At 39.1% G+C, this 26106-nt stretch overlaps 1 protein-coding gene across 5 annotated transcripts in view; it reads right to left on the bottom strand.

Moving 5' to 3' along the window:
- Window positions 1-26032, bottom strand: part of carm1l (coactivator-associated arginine methyltransferase 1, like) — a 30384-nt gene extending 4352 nt beyond the window's left edge. For 2 of the 5 annotated variants that reach the window (XM_073914373.1, XM_073914374.1), the window contains exons 1-7: window positions 25821-26032; window positions 18072-18197; window positions 14962-15068; window positions 13224-13328; window positions 10546-10656; window positions 6492-6669; window positions 5323-5413 (exon numbers count right to left, since the gene is read on the bottom strand). In XM_073914373.1, coding sequence (XP_073770474.1) covers window positions 5323-5413; window positions 6492-6669; window positions 10546-10656; window positions 13224-13328; window positions 14962-15068; window positions 18072-18197; window positions 25821-25980 — 878 coding nt within the window. In that variant the 5' untranslated portion in view covers window positions 25981-26032. Of the gene's footprint in view, window positions 1-5322; window positions 5414-6491; window positions 6670-10545; window positions 10657-13223; window positions 13329-14961; window positions 15380-16874; window positions 16925-18071; window positions 18198-22066; window positions 22165-25820 lie in introns of those variants that run through there. The other 3 variants (XM_073914375.1, XM_073914376.1, XM_073914377.1) reach the window with 3 other exon arrangements.
- Window positions 26033-26106: the final 74 nt, after the last annotated feature.

Raw genomic sequence — 26106 nt, 5'->3', positions numbered from 1 at the left:
CCCGGATGACTTACTACTTCCGGCGAGATTCTAGAGTGCGCATCCTATGCATGCTGCGCTATCCCATGATGCCCCGCGAGCGAATTCATGAATGGGAGTAAAGCGACGCAGGTAGGTCACGTGACCATGACAAAATGGCGGATGTAGTACTACCGAATTCCATTCGTACTTTTCACATTCATACTGTATAGAACGTACTTTTCTAACGGCCGAGTAGTACGTTTAAATTCAAATGCAGTACCTACTGAGTAGTAGGCGGTTTCGGACGCAGCCGTTGAGTGCGTGAAGTGTCCATCATTACACACTTCATTTTAGCGGCTGAATGAGTGCATCATCCGGGTAATTAAAGTGCACTTATTATTTTTAGAGTTTTCAGTTTGAACACACTACTTACGCTATGTATACTACAAAATGTCGTAGAATAGTGCATAAGTATGCGATTTGGGACGCAGAGGAAGTCTTTAGTTTGGAAATACATATGCTCGCAAATTGCAACAACACATGCAAATACAGAAATGTGCAACAACTAACATGAACCACAACAAAAATGTTTCTGGGGATGCCAAAAAGTAAAGCACCCGGCTACTTCCTGTTTAGAGTCATAAGTGTTGTCGGAGATCTGAGAGGTGAGTTTTTGGTTTGTTGTAACATCCCAAAAGTTCCTTGATGTTTGTTTATTTTAACCTCTAATATTCTGTACCGTATGACCATTACAGGAGCTTTTTTGGTACCACTTAGGTTTATGGAGCCTTATTATAAGATACAATTGTAAAGTATTAACAATATATTATGGATAGTTACATGCAAAAAGCACTAAACGTAATCATATGCAGGCTCAATACCCAACCATAAAAAAGGTGAGGGCTGGTTCGAAAGACCCCCCTGTCACCGACTCGGCCCCAGTCATTCCCCTCGCTGGCCAGCAGAGGTCATCATCACCAGACTATTAGCATTACATCATCCTCAGACACTGATTGCAACACACCTGATGCACATCACACTGATCACCCCCCCCCACACACACATATAAGCAGACCAAACACTCACTCCAGTGTGAAGTCTTGTTCTGCCTTGCTGACATTTTCTGAGCGGTCCATATCCTTGCCTGATCTCCTTGTTATAACCCGGACTGTCCCTTGACCATGCCTTGCCAGCCTCGAACCCTGCCTTGCATATCGACTTTGATCCACGCCGCCTGTCTCTGACCCATGCCTTCTACTACGATACTTGACAGCCAGCCGCCAGCCTATCGACCTTGTATTACTGCATTTGATGTGAGTTCGCACACTAGTGCATACTGTGTGCTTGTTATTAAACTGTGTTTAATAAGTATACTGCAAATGGATCCCTCTGTGTCAGACTCCTTGTTACCCCCTCAGTGACAAAGGTGAGGAATTTGTCCCATAAATGACTGATTTGTCCTATTTTGACTTCTATGACATAATGAATAGTGAAAATAATCCATCAAAAAAGGATGTAAGACCAAGCGGAATCCTGTGTCAGTACAGAAATTGGGACACCGACTTTGGCACAACACGACATCCTGTTCTGAAGTTACGCCGAATCAAATATAGTATCCCGAATTGTGACTGAAGAAAGTCAGGCTAGTTAGTTATTTGCCCAATAAATGATAATAGACTACACTTTTTTTTTCAGTACAATTAGCGAGTACAATTAGCATAATTATGAAGATTAAGTCAACTTTACAGTTCCAACTTACAATGGGTTGAGTCAACTTGTTGCTTTTATGGCAATTGGTTAACTCGCTTTAAGTATCTTTTTTCAGTGTTGACGCCGGGTAATAATAAAATATTATAATATTGTCCAATATACTCACAACCCACATTAAGAAATACTAGTCATTTATGGTAAATACTAAAACCAACACAAATTGATTGAGTTAAATGAACAAATTGAAGTGGATTGAGCATAAAACAATTAAGTTGTCCCAAAAAAAAAATTCTCAAGAATTGTTGTTTCAGCTCATTTCAATTAAATAGCAGCAAAAGTCCTTTGCTAATAGAGTGTACCATAGTAAAGTACTTGAATTAATCTGCTGTGGTAATTCTGTTTCTATGGTAACAACTATAGAAATATAAACAAATTACCCAATACACTAAGTTTGCTATGACCATAGGGTATATTATACTGCAATACACCACAGTTTACTGTAGTAAAAACTATACTACAGCATTTACAACAGTTTATAATTTCTCTGTAGTTGATACTACACTATACTGTAAAATCCATTACCCCTGCTGAAAAATCCAGCCTAAACCAGCCTAGGCTGGTTGGCTGGTTTTAGCTGATCGACCAGGCTGGTTTTAGAGGGGTTTTGGCCACTTCCAGGCTGGTTTCCAGCTATTTCCAGCCTGGTCTTAGCTGGTCAGGCTGGGAGTCCAGCCAAAACCAGCTATATCCAGCTTAAACCAGGGTGGTCATGCTGGTTTAAGCTGGATTTGGCTGGTCATTTTCCAGCCTGACCAGCTAAGGCCAGGCTGGAAATGGCTGGTAACCAGCCTGAAAATGGCCAAAACCCCTCTAAAACCAGCCAACCAGCCTAGGCTGGTTTAAGCTGGATTTTTCAGCAGGGAGAGTATATTATAGTAAACACTATAATATATACAGTATAATGCACTTGATTGGTTCAAGAGTGTAGTACTGGTTTAGCAGTGCAGACTGTGAGAGAAGTACTGTATGTCCCCTGATTCAGACTTGCACTGAATGTTTGCACAGCGTTTTACAGCACCAGGAAGCTGCTCGAGCTTCAGTTTGGTCACGGTACGGTGCAGGTACAGTGCAGGCTGTGGGCGGTGGGACGATTACTGTCTTTCCATGCTATAGCAAACCACAATCCCCTGCGGGCCAATGTAAAATAAACCATCACAGATGAGGCTCTAAACATTCAGGGTTGAGAGCATCTGCAGCGCCACGATGATCTGCACTGTAAAAAATGTTGTGTTGCACACAATTGATTTGTGTTAGGACAACACAAAGTCAATTTATTAGTGTCAGCAAATTTAAATAGATTGAACATAAAACATTTCCCAGAGATGGCTTGCGGCTGGAAGGGCATCAGCTGTGTAAAAACGTGCTGGATAAGTTGGCGGTTCATTCCGCTGCTGCGACCCCAGATTAATAAAGGGACTAAACCGACAAGAAAATGAATGAATGAACATAAAACAATTAAGTAGTCACCAAATAACTCAGGAGTTTCAGTCCATTTTAATCAAGTAGTTTAAACAGTAGTTTGAGAAAATGTCTTTTTTTAAAAGTTGACAAGCTTTTTGCAGTGTTAACTAGCTTTCTTTAGTGTGCGATGTTGTTGTTTGAGCTTGACAAAGTCTAAGAAGCACAAATTTGCAAAGCATGAAGTAATGCCTAGTTCAGACTGCGTGATTTTAGCCCCGATATTGGCTCGCCGACAGGTTTTGAGAAATCGCCGACAAATGCTTGAAATCACTGGCAAATCGCTGCTCGTGCACGTGAGTGACAATCACACAGTATGAACTATCAAAGACGCGATCTGAGAGAATCGCCGATGAGTCGCCGATGCCTGCGAGATATTTGGCGTGCTAAATATCTGGAGCTGTCGGCGATTCAAATCATGCCGTGTGAATTGAGTTTTGACTGAAAATAACATCAGCCATCGCCTACAGCCAATGAGAGAGCAGCATTCACTTGTGTGTGCGTGTGTGTGTATACCTGCTGCAGGCCAGCGGGAGGCTGGGGGAGAAGTTAAAAGCGCTCTTTTTCGGTTTATATGGACCCACGAATTGAAGGAAAACTACAGGAGGTTTGACAGGACTAGTTTATTAGCAACGTTGAGGAGAAATGGCTAATTCCCTTTAAACCCAGGTGAGCCAACATGTACATGTTCTACCACATTAAAGGCTTCTTTCTCATTATGTAGTTAATAACAAAAGATATACGACGTGTTTTAGGCTGTGAGACGTAGTTTGGACGAAGTTGTCAGTGATTCTTCCTAAAGTAAAGTCATGCAATGTGAAAGTCCCTGTCGCCGATCCATCTTGCAGTGTAAACAAAGCAGCGACGAAACGCTAGCCCAGATAGTCATGCAGTGTGAAAACATCTGTGACACGACTACTTTTAAAATCCTGCAGTCTGAACTCGGCATAACAAACACTCAAAAAGTCAAAGAAAGACAACACCAGTGGCTTGGTCAAGTGGCTTCATATGGATGAAAACAGGATTGCCTAAATGGCATTGTATGGAAGGGTAGACAGTACCACAAGAAGAGGGTCCAAGAACAACATGTATGCAGTGTTGGGGAGTAACTAGTTACATGTAACGGTGAAATGTTGATTAAATACGATAATTTAATTCCAAAATAAATGTCACAGAAATTCATTACAGTTACTGAGAAAAAAATGTGTAACTAAATTACAGTTACTTATAAAAATGTTAAAGATTACTAATGTGGTTACCTCTTAACATGTTATCTAATAATCTGGGATATGTTGAATAATATGAATCTGTTGCTTTATCGGTTTTTAATATGCTCGATGCCTTCTGCTAAGACTATTTGTTAAAGCGGTGCCATTTCTCAGTAGCGTGGCGGTAGCGTCGCTACTTTCGAAATCAAATAGCTTTTCAGTAGTGAAGCTATTTTTTTAGTCAAGTAGCGCAGTAGCGTCAATACAATCTACATTTATTGCAGATCAATAAGTCAATAAGACATTCACAGAGCTGTGAGCCCGGTGTCAAGCTGATAAAAGTAAATCCATATGACGGCAAGAATTACGATTTCTTCTTCTAAGTGTTTTTCGGTGGTCGACAACAAACATTTAGGTGCGTTACTGCCACCTCTCGCTCTAGTCAGTGATGTCGCCAACCAATTAGGCTAACACGAGAAATTTGCTTGATGGAAAGATGACTTGATGGGAGAGGAGGTCTATATATACGGTTGAAGTCTGGGAGAGGAGGTCTATATATACGGTTGAAGTCTGGGAGAGGAGGTCTATATATACGGTTGAAGTCAGAATTATTAGTCCCCTGAATTATTTGCCAGAGAGCAGATTTTTTTTCAACACATTTCTAAACATAATAGTTTTAATAACTTATCTTTAATAACTATATATTACGTTGATTATTAACAGCTACTCCGCTAACATGAAAACGACTGTCATATATCCTAGTTCCTCCGAAAGGCACACCCTCAAGAGGCCCTGATTGGTCAGCTAACAATGTGCTGTGATTCGTGGTTCAGCTCCACGTCACCAGGAAGCATCGCATAGCTTCAAGCATGGGCTTTCTGCGCTAGTATTACAGAACTACTGAAGATTATAATGAAGTTATTACCAGAAGTTGGAGCGGGCATGGTGCTCCATATAAAGATGTTCATCAGTGAAAGGTGCCAGATGAATGTCACTCTGAGTGGGAAACATCATTCCTGGACAGTAAAAGAAGAGGAAAAGACATAGTCATATATCATGTATTTTAATAATTCACAGATGTGATCATTAAAAGCATGATCAATTAAGATGACTTTGTGTGTATGAAACTTTTCCATATTCAGCAAGTTTCCAAATAATTTATGTATTTGTGACATTTATGCAAACAGCTCATGAGTGTGGCATGCCAAAAAAAATATTAAACTATATGGTCCCACTTTATATTAAGTGTCCTTAACTACTATGTACTTACATCAAAAAATAAATATATTGTATCTTACTGTGTTTATAATGCAATTGAGAACACTTGTGGTGCATTTGAGTTGGGATAAGGGTTGGGTTATGAACAGGTTTGGTGGCATGGGTAGGTTTAAGGGTAGGTTAAGGTGTAAGGGATGGTCAACAGTGTATTTACAAATGTAATAACAAAAGTTAATTACAGATGTAATTAAATACATGTATTTAATAAAGCATAAGTACTCAGTGAATACATGTATTTACACAATAAGTACATTGTAACAAACTATTAATTCCTGTGTAAATACATATTAGTTAAGGCCACTTAATATAAAGTGGGACCAACTATATTACTAAATAAATAATACATAAAATAGGCGAGGCAGTGGCGCCTCACAGCAAGAAGGTCGCTGGTTTTAACCTCGGCTCAGTTGGCGTTTCTGTGTGGAGTTTGCATGTTCTCCCTGCCTTCGTGTGGGTTTCCTCCGGGTGCTCCGGTTTCCCCCACAGTCCAAAGACATGCAGTACAGGTGAATTGGGTTGGCTAGATTGTCCGTAGTGTATGAATGTGTGTGTGGATGTTTCCCAGAGATGGGTTGCAGCTGGAAGGGCATCTGCTGCGTAAAAACTTGCTGGATAAGTTGGCGGTTCATTCCGCTGTGGTGACCCCGGATTAATAAAGGGACTAAGCGGACAAGAAAATGAATAAATGAATGAATGAATAATACATAAAATAATCATTTAAAATGTTTTTAAAAAATCTATACCTCTTAACTGAATAGGCTATAGGCTAGATGACATGATGAGCTTTTAAAGTATACACACAGATGGTTTGCGAACCTTTTGGTTTTAACCAGTGTTTGGCATGTAGAAAGCTCTCTAACATCCTCTCATTGAGCAGCATGTAGCCCATGGGCTCTGAGATGATCACATCCACCTTCTCTGGGCAGGAAACTTCCTCAATTCTTCCAGACAAAACTGTGATTTTGTTGGACAAGCCATTGCTTCTTACTAGCATCTGAAGAGACAAGAATTATAGAAAAAAAACGTTAGCTTGCAAAACATTCAGAACTTTTACAGAAATCTGAGTATAATGAAATACTGAGGAGCAATTTATTTCTGCACCAGAGGATAATTGAAAATACACACAATTTTATTTAAGATTATATGTGGTAATGAGATGAGTGTTGTGTTTACACTTTATATAGCCTGATCAAAACAAAAAAGGTCTTGCTGCACTACACACTAACAAAACAAGCCTTAAGATACAAGCATTGTTAACAACATTGTTAACAAGCAAACAAGCAACTGACAAGCATTTGTATTATCACGGTATTGTGTTTACTGCTTTAAAATCTATTCTTTTTAAATGTGTGGGTAAAAAAAACTAAACTTTTTCCCCTTTGAACACAATATACTTTATTTTAAGAAACATTTAAAATGTTTTGGAGCAGTAAACATGTCAGGCTGAATAATTCAAATGAATCATTGACCTCTGCTGTCTTTATTTGTTTCAAAAACAGATTTTTTCTACAATTTAAAATGGCATCTTTGAATATATTTCCAGCTAGAGATACTGCTGTCCTCAAAATAATGTAAATAAATATCGTATAGACATACCTTAGAAACAGTATAGCAAAAAAATGTTGACGGTTTTAAACCCTTGACTTTTCTAAAAAGCGGTATACCTTGAAAACGGTTATCGTCCCATGCCTATTTGTAGTACACTAATGCCATTCCTGTGCCTTGACCTTCTTGGATGTCATCCTGTTTCTCTGCAGGTTTATCCATCTTATCTACTTTTTTGTAGGTTTAGTCTTCGTCATTGTCATGAAAACATAAGGTTTGTCTCAAAAAATGGCTAGTAATTGAAATAATTTCGATTAATTTCAGGAGCCTCTCATAAACACGTCTACTCTCTTTTCCTCTCCATATATTGCCCCACAGCAGAGATGAGGGACTTGAGTCACATGACTTGACTCAAGTCAGACTTAAGTCGCAAAATTTAGGACTTGAGACTTGCTTGAAAAATATACAAAAAGACTCGACTTGACTGTCATGACTTGAGACTTGACTTGGATTTGACTGTCATGACTTGGACTTGACTGTCATGACTTAAGACTTGAATTGGACTTGACTGTCATGACTTAAGACTTGAATTGAACTTGACTGTCATGACTTGAGACTTGACTTGGACTTGAGACTAGACTTGGACTTGACTGTCATGTCTTGGACTTGGCTGTCATGACTTGAGAGTTGACTTGGACTTGACTGTCATGACTTGAGACTTGACTTGGACTTGACTGTCATATCTTGGACTTGGCTGTCATAACTTGAGACTTGACTTGGACTTGGCTGTCATAACTTGAGACTTGACTTGGACTTGGCTGTCATAACTTGAGACTTGACTTGGACTTGGCTGTCATAACTTGAGACTTGACTTGGACTTGACTGTTATGACTTGAGAGTTGACTTGGACTTGACTGTCATGACTTGAGACTTGACTTGGACTTGAGACTTGACTTGGACTTGACTGTCATGTCTTGGACTTGTCTGTCATAACTTGAGACTTGACTTGGACTTGGCTGTCATAACTTGAGACTTGACTTGGACTTGACTGTCATGTCTTGGACTTGGCTGTCATAACTTGAGACTTGACTTGGACTTGACTGTTATGACTTGAGAGTTGACTTGGACTTGACTGTTATGACTTGAGAGTTGACTCGGACTTGACTGTTATGACTTGAGAGTTGACTTGGACTTGACTGTCATGACTTGAGACTTGACTTGGACTTGACTGTCATGACTTGAGACTTGACTTGGACTTGACTGTCATGACTTTGACTTGGACTTGACTGTCATGACTTGAGACTTGGACTTGAGTTAAAAGACTTGTTTTTGTTAAATAAATAGCTGTTTGTTAAATATTATGCATTACATACAAAACCAAAAGTTATATAAGTAAATACAAATACAAAAGTTTAAAAATCGACAAAAATTTAATTGACTTGAAAGTGACTTGACTTGACTTGAGATAAGCAGTGACTCTACTAGACTTGAGTCTGACAAAAATTGACTTGACTTGCTTGAGACTTGAAGGTTATGACTCGAGACTTACACATGTGTGACTTACTCCCACCTCTGCTATTTAGTACATTTAAAAATAACTTCAAACTAAATGAAAAATGCCTCACTGGGTTTTAAAATTAGGTCTGATTATCGCCCTTGCACAATAAGAATACAACATTTGTAATCTCTTTTCTGAACGCAGAAAACTATTTAGAGATTAATCAGCATGCATTATGGTCGGAACACTGGTTGCATAAATCAGATGTGGCAGAAACAACACAAACACAGACGACTCGAGTCTACAAAATGCTACAAGAATAACAAGGCCTTTCCACTAAATACGAAGAAGTGAGCTGTTAGTACTACACTCATCTGTTAAAGATATAGTTCATCCAAAAATGAAAATTCTGTCATAATTTAATCCTGTTCAAAACCTGAGATTCTTTCTTCTGTTGAACACAAAGGAAGATATACTGAAGAATGTCTGACAGAAAAATGTTCATAGTATTTTTTTGTTCTACCATGAATGTTAGTGGCTGATTTTCCCCTAACATTCTTCATAATATTAATGTTTGTGTTACATTCATAAATTTATAAACCTTCAGAACCACTTGAGCATGAGTAAATGTTAAGGAAATATATTTGGGGGAACTATCCTTTTAAGAAAGCCGTCTTTATCCAAAAAAATACCCAATATGCAGGATTCTGGGCCAAATTTGTCTTCAAGTCATTTAGCAGGCAGAATGTCACGCATTCCAGTCATGCAGGACAGATCCTTCTGAAGGACCTCATGAAGGTGTTGCCCTGGGAAAACCTTTCAGAGAAGTTTGCTCGCTCTGGGTATTTTTCCACAAAACCCATAGTCCTGAACCACGGGTTAAATGGGTTTGATGACACAGATAGTGATATGTGATTTATCATCCTCGCACACCCTGCAGTTGGCCAAGAAATACATATGTCCTCACTAAGCTCTCAAAGATGTTGTAACATGGAGGTTTCAATAGCCACAGAGCAAGAAAAAGTATTAGTAGTTTTCTGCTAGGATGTTTTTTCCTAGGTTTACCAAAAGCTGGAAGCATTTCTCGATGTCCTCACTCTTATATCATTCCAAGCCACCAGATTGAGATTACCAGGTAGCAAAGAATTCTGGCCCAGATTTGACAAAGTTTGAACATAGGGCATTTATCTGGCACTGGCATACAGCATTTGGGCCAAACATGGCCCTGGTTTGGCAGAGGAGTCACAGTCTTTAAGACGGCAGCACACAAGACTTGGTCCAGATGTCAAATGTACACTGTAAAACCCAAAAAGTTAAGGTAACTCAATCCATTTGAGGAAACCGATTGCAACAAACCATTTAAGTTCAAAAATTAATCCAAATGAGTACTGTGAACTTACTCTAATTGAGTAAATGGAGAAATTTGAACACAGTAAAACCCGATAAATGAAGAGAACTTAAACCAACTGAGTACTGTAAAACCCAATAAGTTAAGGCAACTCAAACCGTTTGACGAAACTGATTGCTACATCCCTTTAATGGGGTGAGCAAAATAATCTTATGTCGAAAGGAAGAACACAAGTGTTTTGTTTACCCCACTGGCAGATTATTTTGCTTGTTTTAAAGAAAAAGTCACTTAATATTGGCATATTATTTCTCAAAACAAGACTATATTTTTGCTTGCCTACAAAAAGCTTCTTGATATAGGAATTTTTAGATATTTGAAATAGAAAGAAGACAAAAAAATCTAAGTAAGAAAAGCATTTTTTGCATGGGTTTGAAATAATGTGAGGTGGAGTAAATGAAACATAAAGAAACCGTTTGTACTTCTGCATATTTGGCCACAGTACTGGCCTCCACCGCGTAAACCTTCTGAGCTCCGGCCTGGACGGCAAAGAAAGACAAAATCCCTGTTCCACAGCCGACATCAAGAACCACCTAAAAACAGATGAAAGGCGTAAACATAAGCATGAAGTTTTCACTAGAGAAAATGATAACACTTTATTTCGATGGTCCATTTGAGTATTAGTGGACTGTCTGCTTAATATCTGTTGATACTGCGGCTAAATTGGACCATCAAAATAAAGGGCTCTATTTTGACGGTCCATGCGCAGAGCGCAAAATGCAGGGCGCAAACGCTTTCAGGGCGTTTCAGAACGCATTTTTGCTCATTTAAGGACAGGAAAATCTGCTTTGCGCCATGGCGCATGGTCTAAAAGGGTTGAGTTTATTTTCCTAATGAGTTATAGGTGTGTTTTGAGAATAAACCAATTAGAGTCTCATCTCACATTACCTTTAAGAGCCAGCTGCGTCGCGCCAAGAGCGCATTTGCTATTTACAGGACGCAAAGTAAGTCTAAGTGAAAAAAATGAGCATTTCACTAGCAAACAGTTAACAGTTAACAGTTTTTTTTTAGCAGAAAACTGTTAAACAGAGCATCTACTGCGTGAGAATGAGAGATAATGAATTACTTTCACTTTCATTCTTGGATAGGGAAACCTTTACGCACAGCATCAATTAGTCTATAAATGAATAATTTTGTTTGTTAAGCACAAATACTCGTTTCAAAACTATTTCTAAACTCAGTTCTAATTTCCAGCAAACGAATAAATGAACAATAATAACAAAATGTGGTCAAAAACCTGAGTTATATCCTAAAAACACATGCTGTGCCCCATATGGTCTAAAACCTGACAGGTGGACAAATCTAAGCTTGTTTTTAATAAAACAAATATAAATATGGATATAATAAATAATACTGCTAATATGAATAACATTATACAAAAGCAAATTGTTATGAATGAACTGAAAAAGCCTACCGAGATGAAGAAGACATAAAAGCAGTGATTTTTCATATTTATGTTGGCTAGAAGATAGTATGTTTTGTAATATTTTAATCCTTTATATTTATATTCTATATCTATTCTTATTATATCCTATATATATCCTTAATATGTATATATATTTATATGTAAAGATATTTGCCTATTGCTCTCTTGTGCGTATTAAGCAGTGCGTAAGCGAGGCGCAGCTATGCTCCGGAGTTTAGACCGGGTTAGTTTTGGTCTAATGAAAAATCTATAATAGTTTCTCAAAATAGCAACGCGCCAGCAGTGCGCCTCAGAACGCCTTCCTTTTTAGACCGGAACGCCTATGGAAGCACATATGAGCGCTAATGCATTTGCTATTTAAACAGTGTAGCGCAACGCCTCAAAACAACTCTTGCGCCAAGCTGAAACTAGCAAACAAGTATTGCGCCGCACCTTGCGCCACATTGCACCAGATGTATGATAGGGCCCAAAGTGTGACTGAGAAAATTAAGACAATGAAGTCAGATTATTGTACATTACTTGTGTTTATTAAAATACTTATTGAATAAAAGATGCACTCATTAAATTTTGTTATAATTATACATTTTGTACATTTTTTTGTCTAAGCTAAAGACAATTAAGCAGTTACACTGTACTGACACAGATTTCGTGCATTACGTTATACTTTTTTCGCCACTGGCTCCTGTTATTGCTGTTGTGTCAGAAAATAACAACCAAAACAGGGTTACAATACCAACCCAAGCTCATTCTGGAAACATAGCCCCGCGGATGTTTCTGGAGACCGCGATTTACGTGGCCGGAGGAACGTAAAGGCCGCGTTTAGTTTTTTTCGAGCGAACGCTGCGGGGCGGTGTGGCGCCGCTCCGCCTCTTCTCTTCGCACTCGCCGTCCGAAGGCTCGCCTCCGAGTGGAGGGCTTTCCCGATGCAATCAGTTTGTCCGCTTAGCTCACAGCTTTGCGTCGGCGGAGCGGAGGCCCCGGAGGAGGAGGAGCCGGCCTCGGTGGACGACGACTGGGATCGAGTCCGGGGAACAGCAGGTTCCAGAAATCAGGTAAGACGAAAAACGGAATCCGAAAAATAAGGGTGAGAACGCGGCGGGATCCGAAAACGCGGTCGAAATCGAAGACGAGGGCTTTTGCTTTTTTTTTTTTTTTCTGGACGGCTTTTGCGAACCGTCGCTCGGGTTTAGGGAAGGAGGAGGAGGAGGAGGAAGAGGAGGGCGGCCGAGTCGGCCGATCCGGCGGCTTTTCGCATGAGAACGGCGCGGGCACGAACGGCGCGCGCTCCCGACAGGCCCCCGAGACGCGAAAAAGCGCGCACAGCGGCCTCTCGCGGATCTGCGAAAACAAAAACCACTCGAATACGTACCTCCCGGGACGTAAATCGCGGTCCGCAGAAACGTCCGCGGGGCTACGTTTCCACAATGAGCCCGGGTTGTTCAATACGGCTCATCGCCGTCTCTCTCATGGAAAATAAACAACTTCCAGCAACTTTGACGCTCTTGCCGCTTTCAGTGTGAATGTACGGTCAGTATGTGTCCAAAACCGCTGACCCACTGGCCAACAAAGCATACGACAATACTGAGTGCACCTTTACAGACAAAAGTTTCCTGTGGAGTCATTTTATCAAGTAAATCAAAACAAATCAATCATTCAAGGAGCATTAACACCTACTTTATCTTTGAAGTCATCCTCATTGAGCAGCATGGCTTTTTGGTAGGTTGCAGTCCTGAGGAAATCCTGGAGCATGTTCTGCTGCTGGGACAGACAGCCATAGAACTGAGAAATAACTACACATGAAATCTCAAACACCTTACTGCGGCAAATAATGTATACTGATTAAAATCCAAGTATGCATGGTGTTATTCAACATTTTACCTGACCCAGGCTCATTAACAACATGTGCCTCGGGCTACACGTTTGCAAATCTTGAAATACGTTCCTCTGGGTACAGTTCATTGCAGCTTCTGATAACAAATCCACTAGAGGGCGCTGTCTACATGTGTGCAAATCTTAGATATGTTACTTTGAGTATGTTTTGTTACATGCGTAATTCACTCGTCCTTCTTGTACACGATCATGAGAAGGCGCAGGGGCTTGTCGAACACTCCACCTAGACCAGGAGTGTCCAAACTCGGTCCTGGAGGGCTGGTGTCCTGCATAGTTTAGCTCCAACTCCCTTCAACACGCCTCCCTGGACGTTTCTAGTATACCTTGAAAGAGCTTGATTAGCTGGTTCAGGTGTGTTTAATTAGGGTTGGAACTAAAATCTGCAGGACACCGGCCATCCAGGTGGAGATCTGCACGGGACAAAATTTTAAATCCAGCTCCCGCCCGCACCAGCCAGAACCCGACGCTCCCGCTTACATTCAGCATTTGTTGTCCCGCTGCCCGACCCGTCCCGTTTTCTACCCGCCGCGCAAAATCCCACTAAAGAGCAAAACCGAAAACCATCCAGCTATACAGAGTCCAGACAGCCTATAACAAGTTGTCTGTATAAACACACACACACACATAAGCACCAAGCACACACACACAGACAAAGCTCTCTCTCTCTCTCATTCGCGCGCGCACTAACACACACACACACACACACACACACACACACACATAAGCACCAAGCACACACACAGGCAAAGCTCTCTCTCTCTCATTCCCGCGCACACACACACACACACACACACACACCTCTCATTTGCGTGTGCGCACGCACACACATACACACACAGCAACAAACAAGCTAAACACAGCATCGCGCTATTTCATTTACACACATACATACGCGTGCTCACTCTGGAGTCGGGAGCGATATTGCTAGACGGCCCGCTCCCGTCCCAAATTAAACCCGCGTTTTTTTTTTTATTTATTCCCGCGCCGCAGAAATCTGGTTGGGTCCAATGCAGATCTCTACATCCAGGACCAAGTTTGGACACCCCTGACCTAGACCATTAAATCTAGACCGGTTTTCAAAAACAAGCGTAAGAGAAAACCGCATTGGGGACACATAGTTATGCACTTAACTCGAACCCGAGAGCTCTGCACCACAATTACAACATCTTACAAAATGAGCTACTAACTAAGTAAACTGACCACGCCAGAATAGTTGCGGATATTTAAACAGTTTTATGTAGCAAACATTAATGATTAAAAATCATGGGCACCATTAAGCTTTTTGTGGTATTTGTTTAGTGCTGTGCAAGGAACTGCACAATATTAATCCGTTATTCCTCGATAATATGTCCTTTAAATATCATTAGTGTGAAAAGGAACAAAAGGTAATGGTGTCATACTGCCCTGTAGTGCTTATTTGACCTGGAAACTGCAGTTAAATATATGTCAAAGTAGCATTTAGCAGATTCACTAAAAATGTACACGGATGCAAGTATTTCCAATGAGCCTGTGTTGATTTTACCTGGAAATACTGCAGTGCGGAAGAATCCTCACTTCTTTGGCGAAACACAGACTGGTCTCTTCTGAGGTGCATCCATGAGATCAGCATTCTGTGGAAGTCCTGAAACTCTGTGCACAATACACTATTGTTCAGAATAATATAAGGACTGAATCATTGAAATGTTGCCAGACAGCCTGCTGTACACAATCTATCGCATGCATTTTGTCAGCAGATAGATCCAGTGTAAAAAAAAATCCATAAATTAGCAGCTTTCCATATTTTGTGAGTATTTTTCCCTGTTTATGCATGCTTTTGAATTGCATTATGGGACCTTGATCTTTCTTCTAACAACTTTTAAGCTTGAAAAGTTAGAAAATTTGATTTTTTATTAATATTCTTGTAATAAACTGCCGTTGATTTTACATTATATTATTTCAAACTACTGAATTCTTAATAAAAGTATTTTTGTTAAACTGTAGAGTAGAGCTGCACAATTAATCGTTAAAAGATCGCAATCTCGAATCGACCCCCTAGACGATCTTAATCCAGCATTTCTACAATTCTGCCAATCATATTTTCAAGTTCAGGAGAGAAGAAAAGGCGGCTGCACGAGTCTTTTCATTGTTTTACACACGTTGCTCAGTGACATTAACACCTCCAAATGATGTTGAATGAGTCACATACTGTATTCATAAAGTATAATTCACCTTAAAATGTCATTTTTGTCTTAAAATAATGATATTTTCGCAATCGGGAAATCACACGTAACATGAGCTGCTGACCGTGAGCTGTTATCACAGAGAGGGTGCGCACGCTCTACTTAATGATAGAAGCATGCTTTACTTTAGGGTGCTTTCACACCTACACTTTTGTTTCGGAACGTATCTCATTTGCCCAGTTAGCGCGGTTCGTTTGGCATATGTGAACAGGGCAATCGCGCTCTGTTCCGCGCCAAAGTAATCGCTCCGAGATCGCTTAAATAAGGTGGTTTCGGATCGATTGAAACGAACCCTTGAGCGGTTTGATTGCAGTGAGAAAGCGATCTGATCCGAGCGCAGTTATATCACAGTGTTTTATGGATATGTAATAGGCTTACGGCTATATGAAGAGAGAATTAAGAGTATGGCGGGAAGTTTCACGAGTCTCCGGATGCCCGCAAACGAGTGATGATCTCCCGGTAATCTTGCGTCTCCCTCCCGGTCCTCAAATAGGCATCGTCGTGCACCCTTCTCACCCCTCCCCACTGCATCTCTCCTCAGACACGTCACGCGCGCGCACCCTGTCAATCACCACCAAACCACCACCTCTCCTGACAGCTGAGCGGGACGCTGCAAAATAAACCCTGACACTGACCAATGTAAGGAGAGTTTACTCGCACGTGACTTGTTTTAGCTCTTTTGGTCCGATTAGAAACTTTGCAATGTGAAAGTGAACCGCTCCAAGAGCAAAGAGCAACAATGTTACAGTTGTAATCTCTGTTTCAGAACAACTGAATCGATTCACAGGTGTGAAAGCACCCTTAGTGAACAGAACCTGCATATGTTGCAAGTAACAGGTAATACAGTTGTAAACAATATTCAGTTTGTGGCACAGAGTGATCGTTTGGGAGCCGCGCGCTAAATATGAACAAGCACTTAGCAGTCAAAATGAAACCAAAAGTGTGCACTTCATTTAAATGATCATATCGCATTTTACAGTTATGATTACGACAAGCATTTGATCTGTTTTTTCTTTCATAGCGAACCCACAGTTGTGCCTGAAAATAAAGGTTTACAATGTCAGTATAACTCTAGCCTATATACTGTATTGTTGAATATAATCTGATAATGGCAAATGTCTTTATTTTACATATGCAGAACCGTGAGAAAATCATGATCTTTATTTTAAGAAAAAAAATCGCGATTCTCATTTTAGCCAGAATCGTGCAGCTCTACTGTAGAGTTGAATCGTTAACATCAAAAGTCGACTGAGCAGAGATCAAGAGGATATAAGAAGAACAAAGGACGGATCTTTTGCTCGGTGCAGATCACAAATCTCCATCGTCGTTGACGCCGCCGCCGCTGCTGCTGTTGTTCCGAGCGTCACCTATTGTAACCAGGGGAGTGACACTGACAACAGGGGTTAGGATCCAAATGCAGGGTTTTATTAGAATGCTCAGGCAAGCAGTGGTCAATACAGAAGCAAACAGATGTATGAGGGCAATCCAGAGTCGTAGTCAAATTAACAGGCAGATGGTAAACATCCACACACACATTCATACACTACAGACAATTTAGCCTTCCCAATTCACCTGTACCACATGTCTTTGGACTGTGGGGGAAACCAGAGCACCCAGAGAAAACCCACGCAAACGCAGGGAGAACATGCAAACTCCACACAGAAATGCCAACTGAGCCAAGGATCGACCCAGCGACCTTCTTGCTGTGAGGTGAACATGCTACCCACTGCTCCACTGCGTCACTGCTTTTTATTTTTAATAGTGTTAAATTGTTCTAAATGAATAGGGAATAGGGGGGATAAGTGGGAATAGAACACAGCCAAGAACTATGTTGCGAGTGTTCAAGTTTGCGACGCAGTTTGCGAACGTTCATTGGAGCGACGGATTTGAAAACTGGCAAATCAACAAACTATGTTTGTAATGACGAAACATGCGACCTTAGTTGGCTAACGATGGTTTTGGGAAACGCACCCCTGGTCGGGACGTAACATTACGCAGAGTGTGATGTTGAGCGTGTCTCCACAGGGTTAACAATTCACTGATATTTCTATCACGTTTGAAGCAATTGCCAATGGATTTATCCAAAAATCTACTTGAGCCGTTTAACGCAGATGTACAACAGATGTGCTGGAAAAACGAAATGCTCCCCGGAGGGGAAAGACAGAAAGATTCCATACTTTGATCTTGGATTAGCAATACTAGCAAAACATTAAATGAAATTACACTGACATGCAATAAAAAAATATGCTGCACAACTTGGATCAGGTTCGTGACCGCACAAAAGATCTGAAGTGACTTCTGGCGAAACAAATCAAGTCATCACTGTCTGTCACTATTTCAAAACTAACCTGGCAACTTGACTAATTCTGAGGTAAAGACTGATTGAAGGAAAGTGTAAATGCATAAATCTGACCTGACTGAGTGCTGAAGCGCATGAGGACGCTGAAGCAGCCCAGCGTGATGAGGAATGAGCGAGTGGCCACACGACAGCACTCGGTCTCCTTCCTGATGGAGAACTTAAAAACACAAACACCAGCATCTGCAAGCACAAGAATAAACAGAGAATAGGAATTATGGAAGAATATTAAAGGAACAAGGTGGTTTAGTGGTAAGCACTGCAAGAAGGTCGCTGGTTTGAGCCCCAGCTGCCACAGTTGGCATTTTTGTGTGGAGTTTGCATGTTCTCCAGATGTTTCCTCCGGGTGCTCCGGTTTTCCCCACAGTCCAAAGACATGCTCCATAAGTGTATTGAGTAAGCTAAATTGGCTGTATGTGTGTGAATGCAAGAGTGTATGGGTGTTGGGTTGCAGCTGGAATATGTTGGATACGTTGGTGGTTCATTCTGCTGTGGCGACCCCTGATTACTAAAGGGACTAAGCCGAAAAGAAAATGAATGAATGTGGTATATGTGGCACTCTTATTCTGAAAAAACTGGACCAAAATTAGCTCTCAACAACATCTTATAGATTACAGCTCATCAGAACGCAAAATTTTGGAAAGACAAATTATTCATTTATTCAGCGTCACCCTGAAGAAGTATAAGTTCTTATTAAATTAAATTGATTGGGATTGTTAAATGTCTGCATTCAGTTGGTTGTAATGTTCTGTACACTTTTAATATTTTTGTTTCCATTTTTCTCCCCTTATTTATATTATTATCATTATTATTATTTATTTTTTTCTTTATTTTGTATTATTATAATTTTCTTCTTTATTATATTATTATTTATTTTTATTATTAACTACAATGATAATATGTAACTATTTGTACTAAAATAATTTGAGTTTTTTCGCAATAAAAAAAAATTACATAAAAGGATGGTTCACCTAAAATAAAACGATTTCCTCACCGCCACTGTTTGTAAACTTTTGTGAATTTATTTCTACTTTAGAATACAAAATGGAAGAATGTTGGAAAATAGCAGCCTTTCCATCAAAAATGTGAATTAAACACATGCACAAAACTGGAATATTGCATAACACACGTAGGAATGAAGCACTGTTTCCACCCAATGAGTCAAAAAGAACAAAATAAACTCTTCCTGGTGGCAAAAATCGAATAGAAAATTGATTAAATTCAGTTGTGTGCATGAGCCATTCTTCAACTACGGGCACTTTTAGCCTTGTGAAGTTGAGTAAAAAATGTAGCCTTATAAATTAGTAACAGAGCCTCATAAGTTTAAACAATTTGTCTAGTTTTAAGATCTGTAAGAGGACAATTTTAGATAGGCGAAACATTTTTGAACATCGTGAACTGAACAAATGTCAATTCCACCCCATCTCGATATACAGCTTTTATTTCAAAATGAAATAAATTATGGCAGTCAAACATTGTCTAAGATCATTTTTCCATCTAATTTAACCAATCTTTCCACAATATATATAATAATTATACATTTGCCAATGAAATAAATGAGTTGTATGCTGAATTGTACACCTGTCACACGCTAACATTTAATATTAATTTGTTTAAGAGCTTATTAGAAAATAAATTAACTGAAATTGTATATTAAATAGAGCATGAACTCATACACTGTGAATACACTTTTAATGTGTGCTGAGAACTTTTAAAATATTTTTTACAAATGTGTGTGGTGATGGAAATGACAGAGGTGGAAATGTTTATTGTGAAAAAATGAAAATTACAGTTAAAGTCAGAATTATTGGCCCCCCTGAATTATTAGAACCCCTGTTTATTCTTCCCCCAATTTCTGTTCAACACAGAGAAGATTTCTACAACACATTTCTAATCATAATAGTTTTAATAACTCATTTCTAATAACTGATTTGTTTTATCTTTGCCATGATGACAGTAAATAATATTTGACTAAATATTTTTCAAGACACTTCTATACAGCTTAAAGTGACATTTAAAGGCTTAACTAGGTTAATTAGGTTAACTAGGCAGGTTAGGGTAATTAGGCAAGTTATTGTATAACGATGGTTTGTTCTGTAGACTATCGGAAAAAAAGTTAGCTTAAAGGGGCTAATAATTTTGTCCTTAAAATGGTGTTTAAAAAATTAATAACTGCTTTTATTCTAGCCGAAATAAAACAAATAAGGCTTTCTCCAGAAGAAAAAACATTATCAGACATGCTGTGAAAATTTCCTTGCTCTGTTAAATATAATATGTGAAATATTGAAAAAAGCAACAAAAATTCAAAGGGGGGCTAATAATTCTGACTTCAACTGTAGCTTCACCGATTAGCTTTGAATTGGTACTAGCCTTTCATGTATACAAAACGCTCTTATTTACCTTTATTTTGTTTGCTTCTTTAAAGGTACACCATGTTTGGAAAAGACGCAGAATAAATGTATTTCCTTATCAAGTCATATTTACCTTGATTTTTCTTCAAGTGTTGTTGATAAACATTTAAATTCTCGCCATCTTGAAGATGTTCTCAGATGGCACTATTCATTTTCGTAGAAACCACCTGAATAATCTTCCACAGAAACTTTTTAAAGCGACATTACAGTGTTGTGGTGGAAATGACACTGATATTGTGCAACAGCTATATTTTGTATAAAAAATAATATTGACAATAGTCTCACATTAATAACTATAAAATATTTAAATTATTTCACTAGTGCTTCATTAAGATACATGAATAGATACCAGATAAATAATATTTTAAAATGTGATTTTCATTGTTGAAGTTTAAAACTGTGGGTGTGCGACAAGGTGAAAACACGTAAATTTGATTTTGACACGTAAAAGGAGGTTGAATAATATAAAACAAATATAACAGAAAGGCAGTACATTTTTTTAAAGTAGGTTTTATTGTTAGTTTGACAAAGAAAGATTTGAACAAAACTATATATATTTTTTGGATATATGATCAAAGGACATAAAAGTGCCAGCAGTTGAAGAATTACCCGCATATGTTTCAAGCACATTTTAAAAAATCGATGATCATCTTGACATTTCCACTAAGCTTTTTTTTGTGATATTTCAAAATGTGCATAAAAACTAAGCGATTCATACATATTTAAGTCAATGGCTGTTTTTTCAAACATTGTTCAAACTATCTTCCTTTGCGTTCAACAGAAGAAAGAAACTCAAACCAGTGTAAGAGAAGTGGAGAGTGGGTAAATGATGACAGAAATTTTATTTTTGGGTGAACTATCCCTTTAAAAGCCTTTAACTATTCACTAAATGCTTTCAATAGCAAAACTAAAAGCATGAACATTTTGCTAAACATCTCATTTTGCATTTCCCAGAGATGGGTTGCGGCTGGAAGGGCATCCGCTGGGTAAAAACTTGCTGGATAAGTTGGCGGTTCACTCCGCTGTGGCGACTCCGGATTAATAAAGGGACTAAGCCGACAAGAAAATGAATGAATGAATCACATTTTGCACTCACCATAAAAAGTAAGTCACACTGATAAGTTTAACACAAGAAATAACTCTATCCAGCTCTTAAGATACATGGGATACAGAGAAAAACATTCTTTTATTCATTTTCTTTTCGGCTTAGTGCCATTATAAATATGGGGTCACACAGTGGAATGAACCACCAACACCTATACATTCTAATTCACACACATACACGTATGTTTCACGCAGCGGATGCCTTTCCAGCTGCAACCCATCATTGAGAAACATCCATGCACACTCATTCACACACTGTGGTCCATTTAGCTTACCCAAATCACCTATAGCGCATGTCTTGGACTTCTGGGGGAAACCAGAGCACCCTGTGGAAACTCAGGCGAACGCGGGGAGAACATGCAAACTCCACACATAAATGCCAACTGACCCAGCCGAGGCTCAAACCAGTGACCTTCTTGCTGTGAGGTGAAAGCGCTACCCACTGCGCCACCACGTCGCCCCAGAGAAAAACAGCCGAACGCTATCTGATTATGTGCACCAGGAGGCAGAAAGCGCTGGCGGCCAGGACCAGTGTACCATGTCAAAGAAAACAGAGTCCGGTGCAGGCGATGCTAGAGCTCCAGCCGCAGAACAGTCATGGAGTTTTGTACAGCGGTGCAGTAAATCCCAGAGATCTGTCAAGGCAGTCAAGACCACACAATGAGAGCCGAGAAAATGTGTGGCCCACCTGAATAAAGAGTCTTCATTCGGCCTCCGGCTAATATACAAGACACTACAAAAGAGCCATTGGAGAAAACTGTTCGCTATGACGTTATTTACAGTGTAAACGGTTCCATGTGCTTCTTTACTCTCTTCATTCGCTATATAGACAGGAGGAGATGCTGAAAAACTACAGGTTTTGGGAAACACTCGTCACTACATCGTTCTTTTCCCAACCAATGCATCGTACTTTGTTAGCTCAGCCGTGAGTACATCATTGTTTGGGAAACGCACCCCTGATCAATTTAATTAAAAAAAAAAAATGTAATCAATTGAATTTTTTGAAACTGACATTAACGTTAAAACAGAAATAAATGTGACTCTTTCATTGATTTTAACACATAAATGCTTACTAATTTACTGTTTAACTTTGTAGTACATGTGAAATTAAATTTCTTTGTGTTAGGCAAATATTAATTGTGATTAATCACATCCAAAATAAAATTTGGGATTTACATTATATATATATATATAATATATATATATATATATATATATATATATATGTGTGTGTGTGTGTGTGTGTGTGTGTGTGTGTGTGTGTGTGTGTGTGTGTGTGTGTATATATATATATATATATATATATATATATATATATATATATATATATATATATATATATATAATTTTTATTATTATTATTATTATTATTATTATTGTTATTAGCCCCCCTTTGATTTTTTTTTTTTTAATATTTCCCAAAGGATGTTTAACAGAGCAAGGAAATTTTCACAGTATCTCTGATAATATTTTTTCTTCTGGTTAAAGTCTTATTTGTTTCATTTTGGCTTTTTTATTTTTAAAAAAACATTTTAGGGAGAGCATTATTAGCCCCTTTAAGCTTAATAATTATTTCTCACTATTAACCCCTCTGCATTAAAATCCATATTTCCCACCAGGCCTTGGAGCTGGTCTGGAAGACTGGAGTAATCCGCTTGTTAAGTGTGACGTCACGCGGAGCGGCTTCCGGATCCAAGCGCTCTATTCAACTGAATGCGGAGATCCATGAAATGGTAATAATAAACATTTACAAAGCGATTTAACACTTTCAAAAGTCACGATCTAGGGATGTAACGGTATTGTAAATACCGTCATACCGCAATATTAATTTTTTTCGATATTACCGTAGTCGCATGACTCGGTAAAACTATAGGTCTTCTGAGAAAATTTGCTCAGGCGAATGAAGCGAACGGGAGGTACCGGAAACTACAATTCCCATCAGCCCATGCTTGACCATCATCCCTTGCGGTCTGTTGTCGCTACAGATCCAGTAATGCGGAAATGGAGTGTGCTGCTAGAAGCGGGGATGAAAAAGAGCTGGAAAACTCTAAAGCGGGTGTTGTCGCCGCGCGCGTACTGAATAGCGGTGTTGTCGCGCGAGTTCTTATCAGCTGTGTTGTCGCGCGCGTACTGAATAGCGGTGTTGTCGCGCGAGTTCTTATCAGCTGTGTTGTCGCGCGCGTACTGAATAGCGGTGTTGTCAGCACACTGTTCAGATTGATGCAGACATGAGACCTCTATCTCACTCATGGTTTGTCCTCTCAAGTGGGAGAAAGACAATGCACAACGTTACCCACTGCTGTCAACCTGGGCCAAGTCATATCTCTCTTGTCCCAGAAACCTCAGTCCCAAATGAGAGGGTTTTTTTCTGTTGCAGGGGACATTGTAAATACCCAGAGATACCAGCTTTTACCAGATTTTATTTATATGATAATTTTCCTTTAAACCCATCTCTATCTAAGTGAGTGAGTGATTAAATGTTGAATGTGATGAGTTTTCAACAATACTAAATTGAAACTTTATTTTTTTACATGGTTTAATAATTTTTTGTTATTAAAATTGAAGTTCCTGTTTCAAAGCTTACAGATAGATGACTAATTTGTATGTCATTGACACTTTTGGCACTTTTTTGGAGTATTTTCATAAGTTTTGTTTTTTCCTGTAAATGATTCAATAAATACCGTACCGTGACATTCATACCGAGGTATTACCGAACCGTGAAGTTCTGATACCGTTACATCCCTATCACGATCGCAATATATATGTCCATGCCTAATATCCGATGGCCAGAAAGTGATTCATTGTTTTATAAATTGTTAACATGTTGGTATTTGTTATGCAGCAAGCCCAGAGATTGTCGTGTACACTATGACTTTATGTAAAATTAACTTTAATATGTGATATGAATAAAAAGTGATCATAAACGAATGATTTCTCAACTCAAATGAATGGCGGCTTGGACCTGGAAACAGTATTACATACGTCACAAACACGTCACCACTTAACAAGCGAATAAGGGCATTAGATTGGTGGGTGATGTTATTCAGGACAGTAAGATACTCACAATCCAACAGATTAAGGACAAGTTCAGTATTCTTAATGTGTTTTTTTAAATATCTACAGGTTCGAAATTTTATTTTGACAAAATATCGAGATTACACAGGAAGATTTGGCATTTCCCTAATTGAATCACTTCTTGCCATTGATAAGCAGGGCAAATGTATCACACAGTGTGTCTATAACACCCTTTGTAATATTAAAACTGAGAACCTTGACTCACTTAAGTATAAATAGGAAGCTGATCTGGGTAGCGTAATTGACAATGATTCCTGATTGGATCTATGTAGCAACCCTCTTGGTGCGTTAGCCTCAAATTCTGCTGGGGAAAGACAATTTAAAAATTTGTGGTGCAGTAGGTAGTTCTGTCGTCTCACAGCAAGAAGGTCCCTGGTTCGAGCCTTGGCTGGGTCAGTTGGCGTTTCTGTGTGGAGTTTGCATGTTCTCCCTGCGTTTGCGTGGGTTTCCTCCGGGTGCTCAGGTTTCCCCCACAGTCCAAAGACATGCGGTACAGGTGAATTGGGTAGGCTAATTTGTCCGTAGTGTATGAGTGGGAATGAATGTGTATGGATGTTTCCCAGAGATGGGTTGCAGCTGGAATGGCATCTTCTGCTTAAAATGCATGCTGGATAAGTTGGTGGTTCATTCCGCTGTGGCGACCCCGGATTAATAAAGGGACTAAGCCGAAAAGAAAATGAAGCAATGTCATTATCAGTTTTAATATTATTATTATTTATTTATTTATTTGTTGTTTATTTAATTACTATTCAATTTTATTTACTATTATTATCATATTTTTTTTCATGTGGGGGTCAGAATTCAACTTACATGTATGACAGATATTATCTTTTCTCTTAATGTAATTTTCTGACATGTTTTTGCACTAAAAAATGTTCGATAAAAATATATTTAAAAAAAAAGCACTAGTAGGTATCTAAAGATTAGGCACTACGAATAAGCACTAGTATCTAATAATTAAGTACTAGTACTTAATAGAAAAGATACTAGTATCTAAAAAAGTACTAATAATATGAAAATAGATACTAGTACGGGCTATGGACTAAGTTACATGTAAAAACGGCTTGCCATAACGTACACATTTCCCAAAATACCGTAAAAGTCGGTGACATTTGAACAACACTGACACAACACAACCATAAAACACTTTTCGGCTAATCAATGCTAATTTCTGCAGCTCTGTACAACACTAAAGCAGGATGTGTTCGTGTTTTACCGTCAGTAATGTTGAGATTGATGTCCTCCAGCTCTCTGTGGACCTGAAGCGTGAGCTCCTGGTGTTGTAGAGATGCTGCTGGAAGATCTTCCTTCACGTCGCTCTCGTTCAGAAAGGTCAGAGTTACAGAGAAACTGCTCTGCAACTGATTATCGTCCATGATTAAATCCAGCAGGCATTGTTTTGTGCTGAAGCTCTTGAGTCTTTCTTTTGAAAAAAAAACTTATGACAGAGATGGTGAATATATTCTAATCAGAGGCGGGTCTAAAGGGGTGTGACGTCGCCG

Source organism: Danio rerio, chromosome 10, assembly GCF_049306965.1.
Source record: "Danio rerio strain Tuebingen ecotype United States chromosome 10, GRCz12tu, whole genome shotgun sequence".
In the NCBI taxonomy this organism is placed as follows: domain Eukaryota; kingdom Metazoa; phylum Chordata; class Actinopteri; order Cypriniformes; family Danionidae; genus Danio; species Danio rerio.
The sequence above is the reverse complement of the archived record's forward strand: the minus strand, read 5'-3'. Positions and strand labels throughout refer to the sequence as shown.